Genomic DNA, 24,971 nt, shown 5'->3' on the forward strand with positions numbered 1-24,971 from the left:
GGCCGTGGTGCGCCTACTGCTGCAGGACTTTGGTTGGGGGCGCAGGTCACTGCGTGTCCTGAGCACCTGCTGGGGACACAGGAGCAGGCGGACCCCTCCTGGCCTCACTCAGCCTTTGCTGGCAGGTCATGAAGGCTGCGGAGACACAGCCTGGTTTCGTGGGGGGTCTGGTGAGGTCACACGCGCCTGGACTTGCCCCGGCTCTGCCGCACCTGAGCTGCGGACCCCGGCACGGGGTCCCGGGAGGTGACTGTGTCCTGGGGAGTGGTGGAGGCTGAGTTCCCCAGGGTCATCCATGGGCCCCTAATCCCCACCCCCACCTTCCTGCATCCCTGGTGACTTTTTGTCTTTAATTTTTCATTTTCAGTTAATGAGAAACCACTGGGCAAACAACCAGTGAGGCCCACGTCAGCTTTTGACTGAGGCTCAACCCCATTCACGGGAGCAGAGGGTGGACACAGCCCCTGAACTGAGAGGCCTTCTCGTAGGGGTCCCCAGCCAAGGGGGTGAGAAGTTCATCCTCTGCAAACTTAAACACAGGCCCTGAGGCTGGGGTTCGGGGAGACAGGCCTGCTGTTTTCTGTAGCAGGGCCAGACATGTGGAAGTCACCACCAGAAAAGATGGGAAGTGCCGTGACCTGGAGGAGATTTAAGAGCTTACCCGTTCCATCAACTGGCGCTGAGGGGGCTGCCAGGGGGTCTGAGCAGGGAATGAGGGCCTGGAGCCTCCCTGCTGGGGGCTACGGAGCCCTGGTGACCTTGCAGGAGCTCACGCCCTGCTTGGTGCTGAGAAAGAAGCAGTCGCAGCTCAGAGCTTTAAGCTCAGAGACAGACAGGGCCAGGAATTGGGCGGGCAGGAGCTTTAGGGGCTCCTTGCTCTATTTGGGCAGGTGCAAGAGGGCTTCTTGGAGGAGGGAGCAAGGGCACAGGGGCCTGCAGGGAGAGGGGGAAACCTTGGCTGTGGGGCCTCTGGGGACACCGAGTGCATCAGAGAAGCCAGCAGTCCTTCCAGAGTGGCATGAGGCCCGTCTGGGAGCAGAGGGCCACGAGTCAGCCATGGGCCCCTGGGCAAGGGCCTTCTCTTCCAGTTCAGGGATGCCCAGGCGGCCCCGTAGCCTGAGCCCGGCCCAGCCCCGGAGCCTTTCACAGGGCACCGTGCAGGACGGGGGTGCGGCCTGGCCCCAGCTCCTCCTCTGCGCACGGAGGGCCTGGCCGGTAGGAGAGGCAGCGGCCCCCGGACACCTGTTCTCCGCCGGGCGCGTCTCCAGTGGAGGGGACATGGAGGGCAGCAGACGGGAGCTGGCGTGGTCCCCCGGGAGATGGGCCCGGAGCCGGTTGGCCCGCACTCATTTTCAGGGGGCCCGCACTCATTTTCAGGGGGCCCGCCTTAGTCCAAGAAAGTCCGGACCCTCGTGTGTGTCGGCCCCCCGGAGCCTCTGGGACGCTCAGGGCCCCGCCTGAGAAGCCAGGCCAGGGCTTCCGTCCACAGGGTCGCCTCTGGTGAGGATGCTTAGGCCCAGCACAAGGTCCTCGCCGCGCGGACGGCCAGCTGGGCCCATCGTCTGCAGGCTGGTCTGCTCTGGAGTCTCCCTGCCCTGTCTGACCCCTGTGCCCCGGGTCGGGGCCGGGGCAGTGGGTTTGTGCAGGCCTCAGCCCACCCCCACCCCCCACACTGCGAGCTCCACCAAGGGACTTTCTGCAGTGCTGCTCGCCCTGGCCTGGGCAGAGGGTCCACGGGGGGCCCCCTTACTACCTCCTCCTGAGCCCCTAAGCCCACCTGCCAAAGGGCTGGTGGCCAAGCCTTGGCAGGGCAGTGCCCTGGGGGCTCAACGGGCACCCTTTCTCACGGCCAGGAGTGGCCCGACCCTGATCCCAGTCCAGCGCAGGGCAGCCGGCTCAGCACCGCCGTCTGTCCAGCGGCCCAGCTCCCGTAGTTCAGCCGCACGGGCCACTCGGCAGGTTCTCTTGTGGCCCATGTCCTTCCCGAATGATCTGTGTGCTCTGGGATGCTACATGTCTATGGGAAGCTTTGGCTGTCACTGCTTAAAGAGTCCGTTTGACATGATAAATGTTGATCGAGCACCAGGCAGGTGTCAGGCCCTGGGCCGTGTGCAAAAAGGCTGAGACGAGAGCTGGGGAGTGTTGGGGGACAGTCCTGGCACAGCAACTAGATGCCAAGTGAGCCCGCATGCCACTCTGGCTCAGCAGAGAGAGTGGTCTGAAGTGGACCTGGAGGGGTGAGCCCAGGCCTGAGCACCATGAAGCCTGTCTTGAAGCCATCCAGTTCATTCCTCCCATGTTACATACAGATGAGCAAGCAGAGGCTCAGAGAAGTTAAGTGATTTCCCTAAGGTCACACAGCAAGCCATAGGCAGGCCTTGTTCATTCATCAGTTCAGTGACTGAACCCTGAGCCCTGCCTTCGAAAAGCTCACCTTCAGTGAGCTTCAAATCAATGAGACATTTTGTCAACAGAAAATCCTGGCATGAGGCTATACATGATATAGCCTTGTGCAAAGCTGGGTGTGATTCAGGAAGTCTTCCTGGAGAGAGTGCTGCTCGAGTTGAGTTTTGGAAAGGACCAGAGGAGCTGGCAAGGCAGAGAGTATCGGGGGTCCTGTGAGGGGGTGGTGGATGGCAGGAGGGGTGTCACAGGGCGCTGGGGAAGGGCAAACAGAGGAGGAGCGGCAGGGGGTCTTCAGCTTGGTCTAGAAGACTCTGAAGGCCATCAATCCTGTATCGACACCCTTTTACATCTTCTCAATGGAAACCCTTTCTCTTCTTGGCTGTCTCCCCCTACCCTCCAATCCTCTGGACTGACCCAGGAATCCAGAGACCTGGCTTCTGCGCCTGGCCCCGCTACCAGACAGCAGAAGGTCTGCAAATCCTGGGGACACCCAAGGTACCTGGGCCCTGCTGGGCACCGGGGGACGGAGGGAAGCGTGCACACATTTTTGGGCAGGCAGGACCCCAGGTAAGTGCCGAGTGCTGAGTGCAGCTCAGGCGAGGCTGAGCTGGACAGGCAGACAGGGCAGCTTCAACAGCCTGTACAAAGGTCCAGTGGCATGAAACCAGCTGCACAGCCCCTGCCCATGCCCGCTGGGATGACCTCCTCCCCCCGCGTGCCCCTCCCTCCAGCCCTCAGCCCTCTCATCTGGGAAGGAAGGTCGTAGGTCCTCCCTATCCTCCTGGTGCCGGCAGCCGCCTGCGCGGTCTGACCCTGCAGGGAGGTGGTCTGGGGCTGGGGTGACCTTGTGGGGAGGACCAGGCTGGACACAGGGCCACAGGAGCCGCGGAGGGCCTGCCTGGGTGGCAGCGATCGCCGCTTTATTGAGTCTTGAGAGAAGATGAAAAATGAGAGATTGAAAAGGTAGGGACGCTGCTCGGGGACAGCGGAGTCATTTTAAATTCTCTGCTGTCCTCAGAATGATGTCTTTGCATAATGCCCCCAGCCAGCAGGCACAGCATTCATCCTTTTGTCCTGTTTTTCCCCCTGGTTTATCGTCAGTTGAGGTCCTTGTCCAGAAAGAGAAGGTTGAAGGCAGAGGACTTAATGGAGGCCCTGTCTCCAGCATGCGGTGGTGGTGTTCCCTGTGCAGAAGGCAGCTCTGTTCCAGAGGGGAAGGGAGGGCCCCCCGGATCCCAGGACCCACCCAGCATCAGATTCGCAGCCCGGCCCTGGGCACACCGGCTCCGTACCAGGTCCCGGTGCCCCTTCTGAAGGGAGACGATTTGGATAGACGAGCCCTGGAGGCCTGTAAGCTGCACGGCTGTAACAGACAGCCCCAAATTTCAGGGGCCCAACACAGCAGCCTTGCTCTGTGTCTCGTGGTGTGGGTGGTGGGGTCTATCTGGGGCTCAGGGACCCCCGCCCGCCACACCACTGCCCTTATCCTGTGGATCCTCCCCTGACCCACCCAGCATCTTTAGTTCTGTCTCTCGGCCAAGCAGGGACTGCAGGGGGGATGAGTTTGTGGGCCAGCTTTGCGGGGCGTGTGTCATTGTCCCCCTACTGTCCCCTGGCCACGACTCAGGCTCGCGTCCGCACCTTACCGCTAAGGGACTGGTTTGGTGAACACCCAGCCGGCCTCCGCCTGCCAGAACGTCTCAGAGCAAGTGTTCCATGAGGGAAGGGCCAGCCCAACAGGCCCCCAGGCGGACGGGGCGGGTGGGCAGGGCCTTAAGCCCCTGGGGGCTGGGGTGCACTGCCAGAGGGGAGACAGAGGGCCAGCCAGCAGCGTGGTACCTTCCGGCGAGACCCTGCCCCGAACACAGGCTCTTCACACCCGCCCGGCCTTGAGCTGCGCGTGCACTGCTGCCTGTGGTCCCCGCCGTCACCCCTCGAGCCTGTTGGGCGCATCTCTGCCCCGGGTTGGAGCTCAGCCGTCTCCCAGCTCACCCGTGGTCCCTGCCATCACGCCTCGAGCCTGTCGGGCACGTCTATGCCCTGGGTTGGAGCTCAGCCGTCTCCGGGTTCACCTGTGGTCCCCGCCGTCACCCCTTGAGCCTGTCAGGCACGTCTCTGCCCTGGTTTGGAGCTCAGCCGTCTCCTGGCTCTGCACCCCAGCCCTCTGGCTGCATCAGGGGAGGAGACAGAAGCTCTGGCTCTCTCGGAACCAGGATGTGGTCTGAGCTCCGCCACCCTGCTCACCTGGCCCACCAGCCCGGGGGGAAAACCACGGCAGGGGGACCCCTGACCCGGTGGGTGGGGGGGGCCGAGTGTGTTTCTCCCTGTCACTGAAGCAGGTTCACAGGGTCCCCAGCAGCCATGGTCCACGTGGGCCATGGCCGCCTGGGGCTCCCCACCAACCGGCCCCTGCACGGATGTGCCCAGGAAGCCCGAGAACATCTCCACGAGCCAGCTCCCAGCCTCATACGTCCCCCCTCCAACTCCAGCTCGCCTTAATTTTAATTTAATTCCCTTTAATCTTTAATGAAAAGTTGTAAAAGTAAATTATTTACCCAAGAGAGCCAAACGGCTCCTCAGGAGCTGTTCTCAACTGGAGGGTAATTACATGTGCGGGTCTGGAGCAGTCTCCCTCCCTGGGTTCTGGGGAGGAGGCATTCTGGTTTATGAACTAATTAGCTACCTCAGTGACTGTTAAAAACACACGACGTTTGGCGCCTTGAGAGCAGAGCCCTGGTCTCACGCAGTGCCCACCTTGATGAGCGCCCAAGGGCAGGACGAGCCCATGACCCTGAGGCCCCGGGCAGCCCGAGCTGAGCTCTCAGGAGCAGCCCTGCCGCTGGTGCATCCCCGTCTGAGCCCCGCACAGGGGACAGAAGGAGCCACCCCCTTCCCCACAGGGAGGGAGGCTCAGAGGGCAGGGTGGGTGTAGGGGGACTGTGTGGTTTCACACCTCCTCCCCAGATGCCCACTGCCTACTTTTGTGTAATGTCCTCTCCCAGAACACCGTCACCCCCACCTGCGGGGCATTTCTGCGCTTCTAACCTCTTTTGCCAACTCTTTCAGGAAAATAGCAAAACAACATTGGAAACTTCTGGACTAAGGGAACCTATATTTGGTGCAGTTGGTCAAGACTTGGAGGAGTGGGCGTGCTAGGAGAGGCTGTGTGTGCATGCATGCATGCATGCTTGTGCTTGTGAGCTGAAATGTGGGTGCTGAAGGCCCACATGGTTCCCTAGGTCAGTACACTCTTGTATCTGAGTTTCCTAATAGCCGCAGAGAGTAGGTCAGTGACTTGGCTCTCATTGGTACCCAGGGAAGACTTGCTGCCCTGGTTGCCTACAGAGCAACTAGCTACGTTTGCAGCAGAGGAAGTTCACCGCTTTTCACTGGATCATTGGAAATTACAGGGTTTTCTGCTAGGTCTGCCCGTGCCTTCTCCCAAGGACGCTGGTGTTGAGGGCGAAGCAAAACTCACTGGCCAGGGGCTTTGCCTTGCTTCTCAGCCCATATCCCAAGGCTCAGCTATTATTCTTTTCTCATTTGAGGTTTTTTTTTTTTTTCTTTTGTGCTTCATTTAAAGGGTGACAAAGCTTGATTAATTCTCAAACCTAGCCTTGCCTGAATCAAATTGGCTCTAAAATCTAGGCCCATCCAAGATTTATGTCAACTAGAAAAATGTGTGTGCCTTGTGAAATTTGAAATTCAAATACATCTTAGCTGAAGGCCGCTTGGTAGATCTTTGAGAACCTGACTCTCTCCGGCTCCTCTCAGGCCTTCCCCTCACTCATTCCTCCTTGTGTCTCTAAAGATTCTGTTGTGTCCAGAATCAGACCGTAAGTCTGCTTAGCCATCCAGTTTTGTCAAAGAACCCAAAAGCCCAGAAAGAAAGGTGAGCCCGGAACAGCGTCCTTGTCAGGAGTCCGGGCTCCAGGGGAAGAACAGGCCTCCACCACCGACTGTGGGAGCCAGGCCCTAAGGAAGGAACGAGCAGACTGTTAGATGAGTCAGTTGAACACGAAATCCACAAGCCCCCTTCTTCGCCACTGAAAAGTGACTTGCCTGTGACCTTGGGGCCTGCTGATGTTTTCCATGTCTCCTTTGGCCCCCGGGGGAACATGCTGTGTAGGCTCCACCCAGAGTCCCACCCTGCTCTTTGTCCATGCCTCACAGAGTGCCCTTGGTCCTGGACACACATACACACACACGTCAGAACAGACCTAGGAAGCGCAACTCCAGGGAGCCGCTAGGCAGGTCTTTTCTTTTGAAAAGTCCGCAGTGGTTTAGAACTGCCGGACTGTTCGCAGCCATTTGGCAAGTGTCTCTCAAGTGCCGGGAGTGTCTGCCCACCCCTAACCTTCACACCCACCCACTCCATGGACCATACTGGAGAGACGCTGTGGACGCCGCAGGGCCGGCCTGACTGCTGGCCTGTGCCTGACTTGCCGTCCTCAGGCTCTGATCTCCACCCAGCCCTCCTCGTGGCTCCGGAGCCCCTGCTCCCAGCTGCCTTTCTGGAGTCCAGGTCCTGACACGCTGTGCTGGCCTCGGGTCTTCCCAGCCCTCTGTCCTCTGCCATGCTTATGGGGAGAGAGGCCCGTCTACATCCCGGCCCTCGGCCCGGCCCTCAGCCCCAGGGGACGAGTAGGGTTAAGGGACTGAAATTCCAGAAGGCTCCCAGCCAGGGAGAGATGAGTGAATAAGACCAGAAAGAAGGCCTTTGCAAACCTGTGTCTGGATCAGAGGGCAGAGACACACGTCCACCCCGTGGACCACGAGGGCTGTAGCAGCCTGGCCAGGCATGGTTTCGGCAGGAGATGCCACTGCGCCATGTGCTGGGATGGCTGGACAGAAAAGGTGGGCAGTGCAAGTGCTGGGAGGAACGTAGAGGATCTGAACACGGTGGGCGTGACGGCGAGGTCACGCCGCTGCTGCAGAGCACAGCCTGGTGATCCCTCGGCTGGTTAAATGCCGCCCCCCGACTCCAACCGGCAGTTCCGCTCTGAGGTGTGTGCCCTCGGGAACCAGAGAACTGTGTCCACACAGACACTGTCCTCGAGCGTCTGCAGCGGCATTGCTCACAACAGACAAGGGCGGAGGCACTCGGGTGCCCGTCCACAAACACGTGGATGCCCAGCTGTAGTGTGTCCATCATGAGAAGGAGCAAGGCATAGACGCCCACAGACTGAGCCCCAGCAGCATCACACTTGGGGAGAGAAGCCTGCTCTTAAAGACCGAGTATGTGTGGTTATGGGGGTTTCCCTGGTGGCTCAGACAGTAAAGAATCTGCCTGCAATGCAGGAGACCCAGGTTTGATCCCTGGGTCGGGAAGATCGCCTGGAGAAGGGAGTGGTTCCCCACTCTTGTGTGACAGTCCATAGAACTGGGGTGTCTGTAGAGCTGGAAGCTTGAATCCTGGTTGTTCGGGGGTAGGGGACAGGTGGGAGAGGAGAAGGGGCAGGGGGTCGCTTTTGGAGGTGATAAAAACACTCTCACGTTGCCTGTAGCGATGGTTGCTCAGATCTGGGAATAGGTGAAAAGCCATGGAATTGTGCACTTCAGTGGGTGAGCTGTGGTTTGTGAACTAAATCTCAATAAAGCTGTATGAAAAATAACGCATGCCCTGGCCATCAGGGTTCCCGAGGGAGCTGAGTGCTCAGCTGTGCACCTGGGTGGCCGCGGGCCTCTCCCCACTGGGACCCCTGTAAGTGAGGCCGTGTCCGCGCCACCTGGCGGGCTTGGTCTGGGGACTGCATGAGATGATGAAACCTCACGACACTGGCCAGGGTGCCCTCAGGAGCTGCTGTCACCCCCAAGAACATTAATGGTGAAATGAGAGGCGGGCAGTGCCTGTGGGGGGAGGTGGAGAGGGAGAGGGGCCCTGGGTGCAGAGGCCGAGCCGGGACACCCCCTCCCCCCGGGCCCTGCCCCTGCTGCTAGGCTCCTCTGAGCCAGGAGCCCTCTGCAGTGAGTGCTGTGCCCCGTATCTCCTGGGCACCAGGAAGGCCAGCTCCCTCCAGGCACAGAGTGCAGCAGAGGCTGCGTTCGGTGAGGCTGGGCGGGGGTCTAAAACTGGCCCCGCCTGGGGAAGCAGAGCTCTTCCCACCCCTCCTGGGAGAGAGGGGAAGCCGAGGCAGAAAGACCTGGCCCCGGCTCCAGAAGTAGGAGCACCCTCCCCACCCCCGCCCCGGGTGGCAGACCCTCCGTCAGGGCCCTGGCAGCCCCATCTCCTCTCTACACCTCAGCATCCCTGCTCAAAGCCCGTGGAAACCACGCCTGTGCCCTGTGCCCTCTGCCCTCCAGGAGCCCGTGAGGCTGCTGGGGGAGGCTTCTTGGCCTTGGGGGAGGCTCTGGAGGGGGGTGTAGGGGGACAGCATCGTGCTTACTCTGCCTTCAGGTGCAGCCTCGGGTGTAAGCAGCTCCCCCACCCTCTGCGTGCTCTCCCCGCGTGAACCCCGCCCCACGTCCCCACGGTGGCCGCCCGTGGCTGGCACTGGCCAGCTGCCTTTCTCCCCGCGCCTCCCTCGCTGGAGTGGGCCCCGCAGGCCCTTCCCTCCTCTCGCCTTCTATTTATAGCCATGTTCCTGCCAGAGCCTGGCGACGTGCTGTAGCATAAACGCGGCAGCCGCTTCGGGAGGGATCCTGGGCTGGATAGAATGAAGTCCGTGATGCTGGCTGGTATTAAAAGTGAAGGAGAAGTGGGCTGGGGGCGGCGGGAGGAGATGGACTGTGGCCCGATTTAATGCTCCAAGGGAAGAGGCTAATCTGCTCCCCGGAGGTTTCTTACAACATGAGCTGCTCCTGCACGAAGAATCTCCTCCACGAAAGCCTGGCACGCGAGTTGGGATCAGAGCCGGGCGGTGGCAGCTTGGTTCTGTGGTCCCCTCTGTGGGACACTCGAGAGGCTGGCCCAGTCTCTTTGAGCTCCAGGGGTCCCAAGGGGCCCTTGAGCCCCTTGAGAGGGATTTGAACCTCTTGAGAGTCCCTTGTACAGCAAGAAGATCCAACCAGTCCATCCTAAAGGAAATCAGTCCTGAATATTCATTGGAAGGACTGATGCTGAAGCTGAAACTCCAATACTTTGACCACCTGATGTGAAGAACTGACTCATTTGAAAAGGCCCTGATGCTGGGAAAAATTGAGGGCTGGAGGAGAAGGGGACGACAGAGGATGAGATGGTTGGATGGCATCACCGACTCAATGGACATGGGTTTGGGTGGACTCCGGGAGTTGGTGATGGACAACGAGGCCTGGCTTGCTTCCGTCCATGCGGTCGCAAAGAGTCAGACACGGCTGAGCAACCAAACTGAGCTGAACTGACCCCAGTCCCACAGCCCACTCATTCACTCTCTGATTCATCCATTCATTTGGTCAACAAAGATGAGATAGAAGGGCGCCTGCCTGGCCCAGGTGCTGGGGCAAGAAGAGGGGAACACAGACAGTGAACAAACAGGTGGGCAAGCGAGGGAACTTGAGAGAAGATGCCGAGGTCAGGAGATGCGGCATGAGGGAGTGCCGGGCAGGACGGCGCTGTGCTGCGTGGTTAGAGGCCGCCTCTCCCGGGGGCCCAGGTGTGCCGCCGGTGCAGAGGCCCCAGGGCCGGGCCGGGCCGGGCCTGCAGGACTGGGGTGGAGAGGCAGTGTGACTAGAAACACAGGCGGTGGGAACCTGGCCCAGGGTCTGGAGACTGGTGTCAGTGGCCACCCTGTGGTCAGAGCTCCCTTTTGTTCTGAGTGTCTCCTGCCTCCCCGGCCACACAGCCTCCCCAGGCTCTCTCCTGCCCCTCCTGCCCTTACAACCTTGGGGATGATGATATCGGGCCACCCGGATGCTCGAAGCCACTCAGCTCCTCAGGGTCCTTGCCACGTGTGGGAACACCCGGCTCGGGCTCCAGGGGCTAGGGCGTGAACGTCTTCGGGGGTGTCACTGTCTCCCACACCCCACTTGGGTGGCACAGGCCCAGGGTTCCGGGGGTCTCTCGGGAAGAAGGCTAGCCCTCACAGAGCTGGCGTTCTGTGTGTCCTGCCCACCGCTCCCAAGGAACCCCCAGGTCGAGGTCTCTGGCGCATGGCTCCCCCACAGCCTGAGGGTCAGGAGACAGGCCTCCAGGCCAGGACACCCCTCCTGACCTCTCCGGGGGGCCCCTTCCCTGGGGCTGGGGCCCTCCAGGTCCTGCATGTGGCCTGCCAGCAGGTAGGGTGTGGTCTGCGGCCCTCCTGGACACAGCGGCCCGGGAGAGGCTGGCAGGACTGGGTCCCGGGCGCTCTCTGTCTATTGCATCGGCGCCGCGCCAGCTCACCTGCACCCATCACATTCACCGCCAGCCCAGGTGAGGAAGGGCCTGGAGAAGCTGCATAAATGCCAATTGTCCCTGTGGGCTGGGGATTAAAGCTGGTCCAGGACCTGGCCCACCCGCACAGTCTCTGCTGCCCAGGGTGGATGTGGGCACCAGTGATAAGATCCGGCAGGGCGGCCGTGCGCCCCATCCCCCTGCTTTCGGGTTTCTGGTTCTTGCAAAACCTCTGTGAAGTAGACTTTCCTCTTATCTCCTAAAGAAGAGGACGCCAGGGCCCAGGGAGGGCGAGTGGCAGGACTCAGGAGAAGCTGCTCAGCTCCTCCTTCCTCTGCCTGTTTTCAGGACACTCGTCCCTCTGACCTCCCAGCCTGTGCCTTGCGCCTGGGCCAGACAGCAGTCCTCCAGCCGGCCTGCTCGGGGGTCACAGTGTGGCCTCTCCCGTCTGCCTGCCCAACCCCTCACCCCATGTAGCCCCTTGTTTCCTGTCCCCTGCCCGACAGTGCTCAGCCTGCTCTGTGACCCCTGGGCCTCCCCCCAGCTGCTGTCACGTTTCCCTGGTGCCCCCAGGGCCAGCCCAGCCCTCACGGGGGCCTCTGGGCAGGTCACCCTGCAGGTGACTCCATAAAGGCCCACCTGGCTGGGCCCCTGCCTGGTCCTTGGCCTGCGCATGGTCCCCTCCAGGTCCGAGTCCCTCTCCTGGCTACTTGCCACCTGCAGGAGCCCCTGAGGGTCAGGGCCAGAGATTAGCCCTTCCAGCTGGGGCATCTAGGAGGCCCCCCCGGGAACCCCCAGCCTGCAGGTCGGGAGAGCAGGTGCTGGGGCCTGCAGGTATCCCACCCCCAGGCTGGCACAGCGCGGGGGGCAGCTGTGGCGGGGGGAGGAGCTGGTGAACGGGGGAGGCAGGCGGGTGGCCAGGGCCCTGATGCTCTGGCGCCCTGTGTCCCTGCAGACGTGCTGGTGGACGGACAGCCCTGTGACTGCCAGGCGGCGGCCTGCCAGGTGGGCGACCTGGTGCACCTGGAGGTGCGGCTGACCAACAGGAGCCCGCGCAGCGTGGGCCCCTTTGCCCTCAGCGTGGTGCCCTTCCAGGACCACCAGAACGGCGTGCACAACTACGACCTGCACCATGCCGTGTCCTTCGTGGGCTCCGGCACCTTCTACCTGGACAAGGTGCGTGGGGCCCTCCCCCGGGGCGGCAGGTGCAGAGGCTCCACATTGACCCTTGTTGGCCTGACTCTCCTGGAGACCCCAGGAGAGTCTCCATACGTGAGTCCCGGGAGCAGGGCCACGATGGCGAGGTGGGGCTGTGGAGGAGCTGGGATGGGGCATCCAGGGCACCACTGGCCTGCCCGCTGCAGGCAGCTCCCCCTTGCTCAGCAGTCACTGTGCCCAGAGGAGCAGATGAGGTCACGAGGCATGGTCCTCCCGCTCCGCTCACCGGTGGGCATGCGCCTTTGGCCCCAGACACTCCCCAGCTCGCTGACCCCCAGACAGCCCAGGGAGGGAGGTGCTGTCAGCTCCTGCTGTCAGGAGCTGAGGTGCAGAGAGGTGCAGGGACTTGCTTGGGGCAACAGCGCAGAGAAGCCCTGGAGGGTCGCGGAGCCAGGCCTGGGGGTCCTCCCCGGCCCCCACGTCCAGTTGGCCCTGGGTCTCCCCGGGCTTTAGGGGCCCCGTGGCTCCTGGCTCTCACCTCTGCCTCCTCTCTCAGGTGCAGCCGTCGGGCCAGGCGGCCTGCCTCGGGGCGCTCCTCTTCCTCTACACGGGCGACTTCTTCCTCCACATCCAGTTCCACGAGGACGGCCCCAGCAAGGAGCTGCCCCCATCCTGGTTCTGCCTGCCCAGCGTGCACGTGCGCGCCCTGGAGGCGCAAGCCTGAGCACCCCGCCCTGTCCCGGGTCCCTGATCCTGCAGGGAGAGACGACCAGAGGCCCCCCTATCCGGGGATGGGGCCACGGCCGCTGCCACGATGCCCGTCCCCTCCTCCTGGCCACCCGACCCCCAGCCCGCAGCCCCCACGTCTGCCTGCTGCGTCCTCTCTGGGACTCGCAGGGGCCCCGCATGTGGCAGCCTCGCCCCTTCCCACCCTGCCCATCGGGGCCCCCCTGCGAGCTTGGGCTATGGCAGATGCTGACCCAGACCCCACAGTGTGGCCCATCCACCCAGCCCAGGCCTGGGGTCCCTGCACCTATTCTCGTGACCTGGGGTTCACAACCCAGCTGGTAGGAAGAGAAGGCAAGCATGAGGGAGGAGCCCTTCCCGGGCGGGTCTGGGGAGCCTCCCTCAGCCCCCTTGGCCCTTGGAATCCTCCAAGGGCTGGCTCTTCTCCTGGGGACCCCGAGGCAGCAGAACTGGGAGAGATGGCACCGTGGGTGACACTGAGAGTTTCCCGCTGCCCCTGGGAGTGGACACCCCTGCCTCAGCTGTCCTGGGCCCTGGGCTGGTTCCAGGCCGGGCTCGGGGGCGTGGCCTGTGTGTGTCTGTGTATCAGTGACAGATTCTCCAATAAAGGGCCTGCCTTGCTTCTCTGCTGGTCACCTGCATCCTTGCCTCTGCTTGTCCAGCGCAGTCAGGCGGCCGCCCCCCGCCCCGCCCAGCTTGTCGGCCCCCAGCTCAGGTAGGGATTCCTGCAACCCACCACGGCACGCATGGCCGGTGGGCAGCAGGGTTGGAGCCATGTCCATCTGTCCCTGTGAACCCCAGCCCCTCCCCAAGCATGTGCTCTTTGGGCCTGGTTCTCATCTCTCTGTAAACACCGTCTTGAGTCCCGGCACTGTGGCCCCGAGCCCCCAGGATGGCTCTGGCCTCCCCAGCCTTTCACTTCCTCTCCTGAGATACACACCGGCTTCCCTGGTAGCTCAGCTGGTAAAGAATCTGCCTGCGATGCAGGAGACCTGGGTTCCATCCCTGGATTGGGAAGATCCCCTGGAGAAGGGAAAGGCTACCTACTCCAGTATTCAGGCCTGGAGAATTCCATGGACTGTATAGTCCATGGGGTCACAAAGAGACGGACACAGCTGAGCGACTCAGCACACACCTGAGATACAGACACACTTGGGAAGGTGTTTGGGGGTGACGCTCACCTCCAGAAGTCGAGGTGAAGCTTGGAGGTGGGTGTCCTGTAACCAGCCTTGGACCCACCCCGCCCCCCATGATGGTTGCCTTCGCCTACTCCCCCTCATAGCTCCCGGGTTCACCTGGCACCCCCACCCTGGGCAGCCGCCCCCCACCTGCAGCCCTCACTCCAGCCGGGCTCCGAGCCCCCTACCCCTGCCCAGGCACCCTCAGGCAGGCCTTGTCCAGCAAACTGCCTGTCCTGAGCAGGGTCCTGGGCTGGAGAGAGGGTGAGGGTCCCAAGGCACAGAGCGGGGCTGGGGAGAAGCCAGAGGTGTCTGAGGCTCCCGGGTCCCCCCGTTTCCTCACGGCAGCAGGGCCATGGCTGACCCACTCATGGAGCAGAGCGGGAGGTGCAGGGAGCAGGCCGTCATGGGCCTGGGGCACCAGGCTGCTGGGAGCCCCCAGATTTCAGAGATGGGCACCCCTTCACGGGGACTGATGCACCCTGGTTAGAAAACCTCAAGCAGAGCTGCAGGCTCAGGGCAGCAGAGAGCTCCTGGGTCCGCCTCACCCCAGGACCCTGCACGTGTTTCCTGGTCAGCGCCTCCCAGAGCCAGGCATGGCAGAGACCCGGCCCTGCTGGGCAGAGCCCCACGCAGACAGGGGTACTGAGATACACACACACCTGGGAAGTTGTTTGGGGGTGACACTGGCCTCCAGAAGTCGAGGTGAAGCTTGGAGGTGGATGTCCTGTAACCAGCCTTGGACCCCCCACCCCCGACAGCTGCCTTCGCCTGCTCAGGGGGACGGAGCTCAGGGCCATGGGCAGCCTGAGCCAGCTCTCAGTCTCCATCTCCCCGGCGGGGTCACCAGTGGAGAAGGTGGGAACTCGCAGCTCTGTCTCAAGGCCTAAGCCCGCACCTCATGGGCCAGGCTGCCCCTGGCGGTTTTGCAGGCGGGTTGTCGCCTGCCGGGAGCTGGGCTGAGGGTGGGCGTCCTGTATTGCCTCGAGCGGGGCTGAGCTGCCCTGCGGTGGCAGGGAGGGAGGCAAACACAGAGCTGCCGCGAGGCCTGTGGCACCCATTCCCTCCACTCCACCAGCCTCCACCCTCTTGGGCCTTGCTTCTCCTGATGCCTGCCCAGAGCACGCACCTAGCTGCTTGTACAGGCCGGCCCAGGGAGGGGCTTCGCTTGAGGGCCCTGGGGCACACAAGCACGTCTGGGAGGTGGGGGACCCCCACAGGGGAATGAGGGGTCGGGGCAGGGACAAGCCAGTGCAGAAGGACCTGCGGGTCCCCAGGGCTGACGTCCCCAAGGAGCCTGGGGGGAGTGAGAAGGCGGCCTCCGCCCCCGCCCGCCCTCAGCGGCACGAGCTGGCCAGTGTGTGTCCAGCCCGCAGGGGTCATCCCTGAACACCAGCCGTCCTCAGTCGTGAACAGATCAGGCACTGGCCTTGGGAGCCCTGGGGGCGATGGGAATTCCAGGGAACCTTGGGGGCCAGGAGTGGGGGTTTGCCACGGCCATTTTCCAGGATGAGCTGAGTGTGACGTAGCAGACGCTGGGTCTCTGCCCTCAGCCTCCGATACGGCTCTTTCACCCCCTTGGAATTTCCTGGGTGAAAGGAGCGCCTTTTGTTTTGAAGAGGCCGCTCTGGCTGGGCTCCTGGGTGGCTTCAGCGTGGTCACCAGAAAGGCCTAGCGAGACCAGAAACTTGGACCTTCCTGTCCCACCCGCACTGTCCAGGAAGGGAGAGGGGGCTGGAGGGTAAGTTAATTGATCAAGCCTGCAAGATGGAGCCCTCTTAGAACGGCCTCCATGGCGGATGTGGAGGGCTTCCTGGTTGGTGAATACAGCCATGAGCCAGAGGCCGTCCATGCCAGCTCCACAGGGACAGAAGTGCCTGCACCCGGGACCCTCCCAGACCTCACCCTGGGCGCCTCCCCATCTGTGTCCTTTGTAATGTCGCTTACAATCAACTGGTCAACGTAAGTTACGTGTTTTCCTGAATTCTCTGAGCTGTTCTAGCAAACTATCAAACCTGAGGAGGGTCATGGGAACCCCAAGTGTTTTCTAGTTTCCCAAACAAATACAGCAGTTATCAGAGAAGTTACTGGATGCACCGAGAGAGAAGTCGCAAGGCTTCTTGGAGGAGTGGTTGCTGGAACTAACCCAGGCACCCTGAAGGGTGACCCAGGTGAGGCCTGTGTTGCGAATGCCTCCCACAGTGGAGGAGATGAACTGAGTCGAGCCCAAGGGCAGCCCTGCGTGGACCGTGAATATTTGGAGCTCCGTCGTGGGGCCAGCAGGAGCCAGGGAACCATGTAGAGCAGGGGTGGGGCGTTTGTGTGGCTAGGGCGTTCCAGCTGTGTGGCCAAGGCAGCAGACCCAGGTGCTGCTGGCCTGGACGATGCGTCCTGGTTCTTCAGGTCCCAGACTGCCGGCTCCCGGGCCCTGCAGTGCTACAGCTTCCGTGTCTGGATCCCTCTTCCCTCCGAGGATCAGAGAAGGCTAAGCCAGGAATATCCCGTGTCCTTTTCATCTCACCAGCTGAGCCAGCTTGGCCTTGCCCTCCTGACATTTGGTCCCTTAAGGCAGGACAGGCCTGCAACGATCCCAAAATTACCCCATCGTCAGACTCTGTCATCTGAAATTCACCGAGCAGAGTCTGGGTCCACGGGAAGATGCCCAAGGTACTGAACTCAGCCATTTGTCAACTCTGCAACCTCAGACCCGTCACTTTGGACTCGATTTTTTTTTCTTCCCCATCTGAATAAATGGAGATGAAAATACTTATTTCATGGGAACTTTCATGTTAAGAGTTGTGTTTGATCTCCAACCTTTCTACACGTGAGAGCAACTCCTCGTGAATACTGGTTCCCACTTCGCCCCCCTCCCGTTGCCTGCATGTCCTCACCCTGTCCACACCCTGGCGTGTGCCCGGGATCGCAGAGCTGAACACGTGAGTTCACTGTCCCCCACTAGCCCTCTCCGTGGGTTCATTGATGAGCTGACGTGAGCGAACACGAGGCAGGCGTTTCTAATGCAGATGCTCGCCTGGGAAAGGGGTTCCCTGGCAAAGGAGTGAGCGCCGCGACTCTGTGTGGTCAAGTGAAAGCTGCAAGTGTGGGTGGTTTCATACTACGCAGTCGTTGGATGAGGTCTCTGAGTCTGCCATCCAAGAAGCCACTGTCATCAGAAGTCTGAAGAGCCAGCCTGGTCCCAGTAAGCAGGAAGAGGGTGAGCTGTACCTGTCATGCCCTGATTCCTGGGGCCTCTGAACAGTGACTTAAGAGATTAAGACAAATAATAGGGAAAGATCGAAAGAGAGTGTCAACATGGTGGAGCAGAGGCCCAGACCAAGCTCCTATTGAAAACAACTGAAAATGATGGTAATTATGTAAAAACACTTTTGTGAGTGCATCCACAAGCTGGCAGGAAAGTAAGAGATACTCAGCCTGGTACCTGTGTGTAGGCAGAATCCAAAAAGGCTAGCAATGAACCGATGCCAACTTTCACTTGGAGGGTTTTGCCAAAGCAGGAGCATCAGTTTTTGCAGCCTCGTGAAACAAGAAGGAGGAAGACAAACCCCGGAGCCCACCAGGCAAGAAATCTAACAGAAGGCCACTCCCCGGTAATTTGGGAGCCCTACCAAGCTCAGAATGGAAATGAAACTGTCCTGACTCAACCCATTGATTCCATCCCAAATTGGCCCTCCCGTGAAGCTGCAGTCCCAAGGCACAGTCCTGGAAAGCCACCCCCAAACTTCAAGTCGTTCATTAATTTGAAAATGATCCTAGATATATACACACCCCAGACATCTTACAGAAGAGAATGTATCCTTTCTGGAGGAATCTACTCTTGTCCCGAATCTCCTAGGATTTCTACAAGGAACATGAATAACTCAGAGTTATGAAAGAAAGAAAGTTATTAAATATACAAGGAAACAATGCATCATGTGTGAGCGCCAGAAGAAATAAAAGCAGCAAACTCAGGCCTGAAGAGGGATAGGATACTGGGTTTATCAGACACAGACTACAAAATAAGTATGCTTTATATGTTACGAGAAATGAAAGAAGATTATAATGGGTCTAGAACATCATAAAATAATAATCAAATGGACCACCGCCTATACTTGAAAAAGAGAGCTGAAATTAAATACTTAACGAATAGGTTGGAGAGTATATTAAACCCAGCTTGGGGCAGAGCTAGTAAATGAAAGAGCTGAAGACGTTATAAGAAGTGCAGCCCAGAGAGACCAAAAAATATGAAAGAGACTTAAGGAAGCACAGCAGACAGTGAGACACCTTCATATACATCTAATCAAGTTCCTAGAGAAGCAGATGCAGAGGACGGAGAAAAGTCAATATTTGAAAGCATAACGACCGAGAACTTCTCAGAACTGATAAAGACACAAGTCCACACATGCAGCAAGCCTGATGAATTCCAAGTAGCATAACATTTTAAAGACATAATAGACATATCATAGCACAGTTTCAAAGACCATATGTGAAGGGATGATTTAAAAGGAACTAGAAAGACAAAGAAGGAAATGGCACCCCACTCCAGTACTCTTGCTTGGAAAATCCCATGGATGGAGGAGGCTGGTAGGCTGCAGTCCATGAGGTCGCTAAGAGTCGGATACGACTGAGCGACTTCACTTTCACTTTTCACTTTCATGCACTGGAGAAGGAAATGGCAACCCACTCCAGCGTTCTTGCCTGGAGAATCCCAGGAACGGGGGAGCCTGGTGGGCTGCCATCTATGGGGTCGCACAGAGTCGGACACGACTGAAGTGACTTAGCAGTAGGCAGAAAGACAAAGACAAATTGCCTTCAAAGAAGTGGCCATTTGATTGACAACTGACTTCTCATCAGCAAAAACCAAGTCCAGAAGTCAGTGCTATAGAGAATGAGATTGTGCTGAGTGGCACAAGTATTTTTCAACAGGTGAAATGATTATACTTTCATTTCAACAAAAATAGGGTTTTCCACCACTGAAACGTCACTAACAGGAATTCTGAAGAATGACTCTCAAGCAGAAAGAAATTGATGCCAGATAGAAAGTCAGAGACACAAGAAAGAGGGAACAACGGATTGAGGGGCACACGTGTGGATAAATCTAAATCAAACATTTACTGTATGATAATGATTAAGTTAAAACAGAATTGACGTGTATAGAAAAATAACAGATTTTGGTAAGGGGATGATTGGAATCAATGTTTTCTAGAAACTGCTTTAATTTCAATTATAAAGATTCAGGAGGAGGATAAAGATATTGAGTAACACAGACTTAGGCTTTGGTGCTGGGTTTATGGAAGTTTCAATTTCTGGGATCACCATTAAGAAAATGAGAAACAGTACGAAGAACTTCTGAACAAGTTTCTCCAAAAAAAATTGAATAAGGAAAACTAATTATTCCATCAAAAAGAAGGAAAGAAGGAAAAGAACCAGGTCCAAAGAAATAAATAGAAATGACAGAGCAAATAAAATGGCAATCATCATGATATTACTGTCCCCCATATTACAGTTGAAAAAAATGGGGCACAGAGCAATAAAGTAACACCTAGAAGTGGTTATAAAATAAGTTATAGAAATACATGAAAGCATATCAGTACTTAAACTAAATATCCCAGATAAAAGACTAGATATAAAACCCACAAAATCATGTTTATGATGTTTACAAGAGACACTAAAACAGAAGGATATAGTAGGCTGGAATAAAATACTGGAAAAAATGTACCAGAAAAAATCCTAATAAACTGTGAGTCTAAAGTAAAAAAATAAAGTACTTCAAGTGATAAAAATAATAACGTCATGATGACAAAAGTAATAACATCAGGACGCCTAAATAACTCCAGTTATGTGTGCAACCAATAACACAGCTTTAAATCCACAAAGAAAACCAGGTAGAACCAAAAGGAAACACAGAGAAATCTCACAGCAACTCAAGGACGGAGACGACAGACATCATTAAAGATATGAAGGATTTGTAAAACTCCAGCATTCAATTTGACTTAATGGATTTATGCTGAATACTCAGCAGCCTAGAAAAATATTTTTATCAAGCACATGCAAGATTTGCTTTATGGCCCTGTGAGTAGTTGAATCAAGCTGAATCGAGATTGCCAGGAGAAGGATCAGCAACCTCAGATATGCAAATGATTCCACTCTAATGGCAGAAAGTGAAGAAGAACTAAGGAGTCTCTTGATGAGGCTGAAAGAGGAGAGGGAAAAAAGCTGGCTTAAAAGTCAACATTCAGAAAACGAAGGACAAGGAAGCCTGGCGTGTTGCAGCCCACGGGGTCGCAAAGCTTGGACACAACTTAACAACTGAACAGTAACACATAGTTGAAGGACTGTTACCACACAGATGTATTATCTGAACCCAGTATACCTAAGTTAGGAATATATCACCAAAAGATAATTATAAAGCTCTCATGTATTTGAAATTTAGTAAATACCTCTAGATAACTCAGAGTTGAGAGAAGAAATTGCCATGGAAAGTAGGAGATACTGAAATTGAACAACAACAAAAGTATATCAGAACTTGTATGACGCAGATAAATCAGTATTTAGAGGAATGTTTTATAAACTTAAATGCTCATATTCAAAAGAGAAAAGTGTGAAAGTTAATGAACAAAGCACCATCTCTAGGAGCTAAAAGATGGCAGAGGAGATCAAAGAAAACAGAAGACTATAATAAAGATAAGATCATAAGTTAATAAAATAAGAAACAGAGCCGCAATAGCAAAAAGCCAAAGGTTGTTTCTTGAAAAGGCTAATAAAATTGAGAAAACTCTGAGTAGATTAATAAAGAAAAAAGAAAAGGCACAAATAGCCACATTACAAATAAAGAGGGAACATCAGATCTTACAGCCAACAATAGAATATTGTTGAGGAATAAGGGGAAATTATGGTGACATTCATAACAATATGCTTGAAAGTATAAATGAAATATAAAATTTCTAATAAATATAATACAAATTAAAATCTCTGGTAATAAATAGGATGAATAATCCTAAAACCATTAAAGGAATCAAATCCATTGTTAAAAATCTTAAAAACTCTTTTCAAAAACAAAATTCCAGGTCCAGATGGTTTTTACCAGGGAATTCTAATTCAAGGAACAAAAAACTCGAATGCTACACAAAATATTTATGAACATGGGAAAAGATGGTAAAGCACTCAGATATATTTTATGAGGCTGGTATAACCTTGATATCAAAATCTAACAAACACAGCATAAGAAAAGAAAATTTTAGGCTAAATCCTACATCAATGTCGACGCAAAAATTTGAATCTACATGTTAGCAAACAGATTCAGTAACATGTAAAAGAGGACCATGATCAAGCTGTATTCATCCAGAGAATGCAAGGTTGGTTTTACACTGGAAAAGATATTAATGAATCCACCACACTAGTAAATTAAAGAAGAAAAAGCATATAATTCTTACAGACATGGGGAAAGTCTTTGATAAGAGTCAACATCCTTTTAAGACTTTCAAAAAAACCAACCCCCCAGAAAAGCTTCTTAGTGTATGTAATCTAGGTCTAGAAGAGTTTCTTTAACCTAATAAAAGGATATCTATAAAGAATATACACAGAGCAAACATTATCCTTAATGTTGGAATGTAAGCACTCTTTAAGATGGAGAACACAACAAGGGAACTCATTATCCCCACTTTCATTCAGCATTGTATAAGCAGTCCATGCCAGCACAGAAACAGGTACGGGAGCAAATAAAAGGCTTAAGAGCTGGAAACAAAGAAACAAAACTGTCATCATTTGCACATTTTATCATCAGTTATACTGAAAAGGTCTGTCTAGTCAAGGCTATGGTTTTTCCAGTAGTCATGTATGGATGTGAGAGTTGGACTGTGAAGAAAGCTGAGCACCGAAGAATTGATGCTTTTGAACTGTGGTGTTGGAGAAGACTCTTGAGAGTCCCTTGGACTGCAAGGAGATCCAACCAGTCCATTCTAAAGATCAGTCCTGGGTGTTCATAGGAAGGACTAATGCTGAAGCTGAAACTCCAATACTTTGGCCACCTCATGCAGAGAGTTGACTCATTGGAAAAGACCCTGATGCTGGGAGGTATTGGGGGCAGGAGGAGAAGGGGATGACCGAGGATGAGATGGCTGGATGGCATCACGGACTCGATGGACATGAGTTTGGGTGACTCCGGGAGTTGGTGATGGACAGGAAGGCCTGGTGTGCTGTGATTCATGAGGTTGCAAAGAGTCAGACATGACTGAGCGACTGAACTGAACTGATACTTAAATCCTAGAGAATCTTCAGGTTTATTAGAATGAATAAGTGCTTAGCGATGTTGGGGTTTCCCTGGTGGCTCAGAGGGTAAAGCGTCTGCCTGCAATGCAGGAGGCCTGGGTTTGATCCCTGGGTTGGGAAGATCCCTGGAGAAGGAAATGGCAACCCACTCCAGTATTCTTACCTGGAAAATCCCATGGACAGAGGAACCTGGTGGGTGTAGTCCATGGATCACAAAGAGTTGGACACAACTGAGGGACTTCACTTTCACTTTCTTTAGCAATGTTATTGGATATAAAATCAGTATAGAAAATCCACAGCATTTTTTACCACAACCAAAACCATCTAGAAAATAGTTGTAAACATTACCTTTTATAGAACTACAAAAAATATAAAGAATTCATGGTAGGCAGAATAGCGACATTGCAAATATGTCCATGTCCTGATTCCTAGAACCTGTGAGAATGATGGGTTCATGGCAAAGAGTAATTATGAGTACAGATAAAGTGGCTGATAACTTGACTTTAGGGAGATTATTCTGGATTTTACATGTGGGTCCAGTGTATTCACAAGGTTCCTTAAAAGGGAAAGAGGGAAACAAAAGAAAACTAGAGAGATGGCGGGGTGAGAAGAATTTAGCCTGATGTTGCTGGCTTTGAAGATGGAGGAAGGGGCCGTGAACCTCAACCTCGAGAAGCTGGAAAAGGCGAGGAAACAGATTCTCCACTAGCGCTTTCTCTCACAAGGACGAAGCCCTGGGCACATCTAGACTTTTGCCCAGAGAGACTCATTTTAGACTCTGACTTCAAGAACTCGAAGATGAGCAACTTGTGGAGTTTAAGCTACCAAGTTTGCAGTAGCTTGTTACAGAAACAAAAGGAAAATAACAGAATCCAGGAATAAATCTGTTCTCTAATGTGCAAGACCATTATGGAGAAAGTTATAAAAAATTTCTGGGAAGATGTTAAAGGAGATCTAAATAGTTGGGAGACTCTCTCATAAAGATGTGAATTCTCATGAAATTGATCCATTGGTTCCACACAACACCAATAAAAATCTTAACAGTTTTTAGTGAAGCTTGGCAAACTGATTCTAAAATTCGTATATAAAATGCAAAGGCCCAATAATAGCCAACATACTCTTGAAGAATAAGTCAAAATGTATCATAATGTTAAACAAGTACACAATGTGGAATGGAAAAATGGACCAATGGAAAGTCCAGAAACAGAGGCATGCATATAGGGCCATGTGACGTGTGAAATACTGCTGTCACATATCAGTGGGAAGAGGATGGACTTTTCCCTAAATGGTCTCAGAAAGTAAGCGAGTAGCCATAGGGAAAGAGATATTGGGCTCTAGTACACACCACACAAAAAAACTACTGTAGGTTAAGACCTAAATGTAAAAGGCAAAGTATAAAACATTTACAAGATATTAAAGATATCTTATGATCCCAGGGTAGGGATAGAAGTCCTAAATAAGACATAACAAAAAAAAAAGCCGTAAAAAATGATAAATTTCACTGTATTAAAACTAGGAATTTCTTTTCATCAAAAGATACCTAAAGAAGATGGAAAGACAAGTCACAAACTGGGAGAAACTTGAGGAGCGTCTCCCACTCTTAAACGATTATTTAGCCTAGAAATAATGTAGGTCACTCGTGCTCACAATCCACAGAAAGGAACAAGTCAGCCGACGGCAGGTGTGTGGCCTGCCCCTTATATTGAGAAGAGTATGAGCAGCAGAAGCTTCTTCCACTCCTAGAGAGGTTGAACTGGTCATATGCTATGACCTAGTGAGCTCACTACCATCTACATGCCACAGTGAAAACACACATGGCTAGAGTAATGTGAGCTGGGTGCCAGAATGTTTATAGCATAATTGTTCATAGCGAGGGAAGAAAAAAAAGGACATCGGATCACATTCCATAGAAAGGATGGGATGTGCAGACCCATTTTAGCATATCTGTATGGCAGAATACTGTGCAATGATGAATATGCAACAATGTGGATCCATTTCCAGAGCATAACATTGATGGAAGAAAGCGGCCAACAGGAAAGCACAGGCAATATGATTCCAATTACATCAAGTCCCCAAAGCAAAAAGTTGTTTTTTTTTTTTTTTTTTAAAAGCAATAAGGATAAGCAAATAAGTTGCTTATACAAAATTTAGCATAGATTCCCTGTGGAGCAGAGAAAAAGGATGGGATTTGAGAGGGAAAATTGGACTCTGGGAATCAAATGATGTTCCATTTATTCACCTGGGTAGTGAAAACTTAGTTCTGTGCTTCTCTCTAAAAATTGAGATGTTCAATTCAGGCCCAGGTGATGAGAACTGTCAAAGACATGGCTCTTGGTTTAAAAGAAAGAAAGAAAGAAAGAAAGCTCCTTTGGCACAGATTCAGCAAACCAATAAAGAAATTCTTTCCCTCTTCCACCTTTAGAATTCGGTTTGCCATTTCAAACCTGCTGATTAATCACAGTGTGTTCCTGGCAGCTGCCCAGGCCAGCTCCTCTGAAAATAGGTGAAGTGGGATCCCTAGGGCAGGAGCACCTTCAGCACCACGGACAGCAACCCACTATTGGCCGTTCAGAGACCAGCTGCAAAGGGATTCAGAATTGCCTAAGGGCAGAGGCTTTCACAGTCTTGGCCTAAGCCACCAGCAGGCAGAGGATGAAACAGAGCCCATGTCTCCTGATACCTGATCCACTCTTATATTCCACTGCTCCTGGCTTTGGCTAAATGGACTGGCACTCGTCCCTGAACCAGGAAGTCACTAGGGGACTTCCAAGTGTAAGTCTTCCACATGGAAAGCTTGGGCTTTGCAATGAGTGTCAGCAGGGTTGAGATCTGGACTCTGCCCCCACCCTCTGAGTGCTCTCTGAAGTCTCTGCCCCTCGCCAAGCCTCAGTGTCAATCATATCCACTCCCCACAGAGTTGCTGCGAG

The 24,971-nt window shown here is 54.6% G+C and overlaps 1 protein-coding gene across 5 annotated transcripts in view; it reads left to right on the forward strand.

The window, feature by feature from the left end:
* Window positions 1-13,134, forward strand: part of TRAPPC9 (trafficking protein particle complex subunit 9) — a 385,435-nt gene extending 372,301 nt beyond the window's left edge. For all 5 annotated transcript variants that reach the window (XM_068983500.1, XM_068983498.1, XM_068983502.1 and 2 more), the window contains 2 exons: window positions 11,652-11,872; window positions 12,411-13,134. In XM_068983500.1, coding sequence (XP_068839601.1) covers window positions 11,652-11,872; window positions 12,411-12,578 — 389 coding nt within the window. In that variant the 3' untranslated portion in view covers window positions 12,579-13,134. The remainder of the gene's footprint in view (window positions 1-11,651; window positions 11,873-12,410) is intronic.
* Window positions 13,135-24,971: the final 11,837 nt, after the last annotated feature.

The sequence above is a fragment of the Capricornis sumatraensis genome, chromosome 11 (assembly GCF_032405125.1).
Source record: "Capricornis sumatraensis isolate serow.1 chromosome 11, serow.2, whole genome shotgun sequence".
NCBI lineage: Eukaryota > Metazoa > Chordata > Mammalia > Artiodactyla > Bovidae > Capricornis > Capricornis sumatraensis.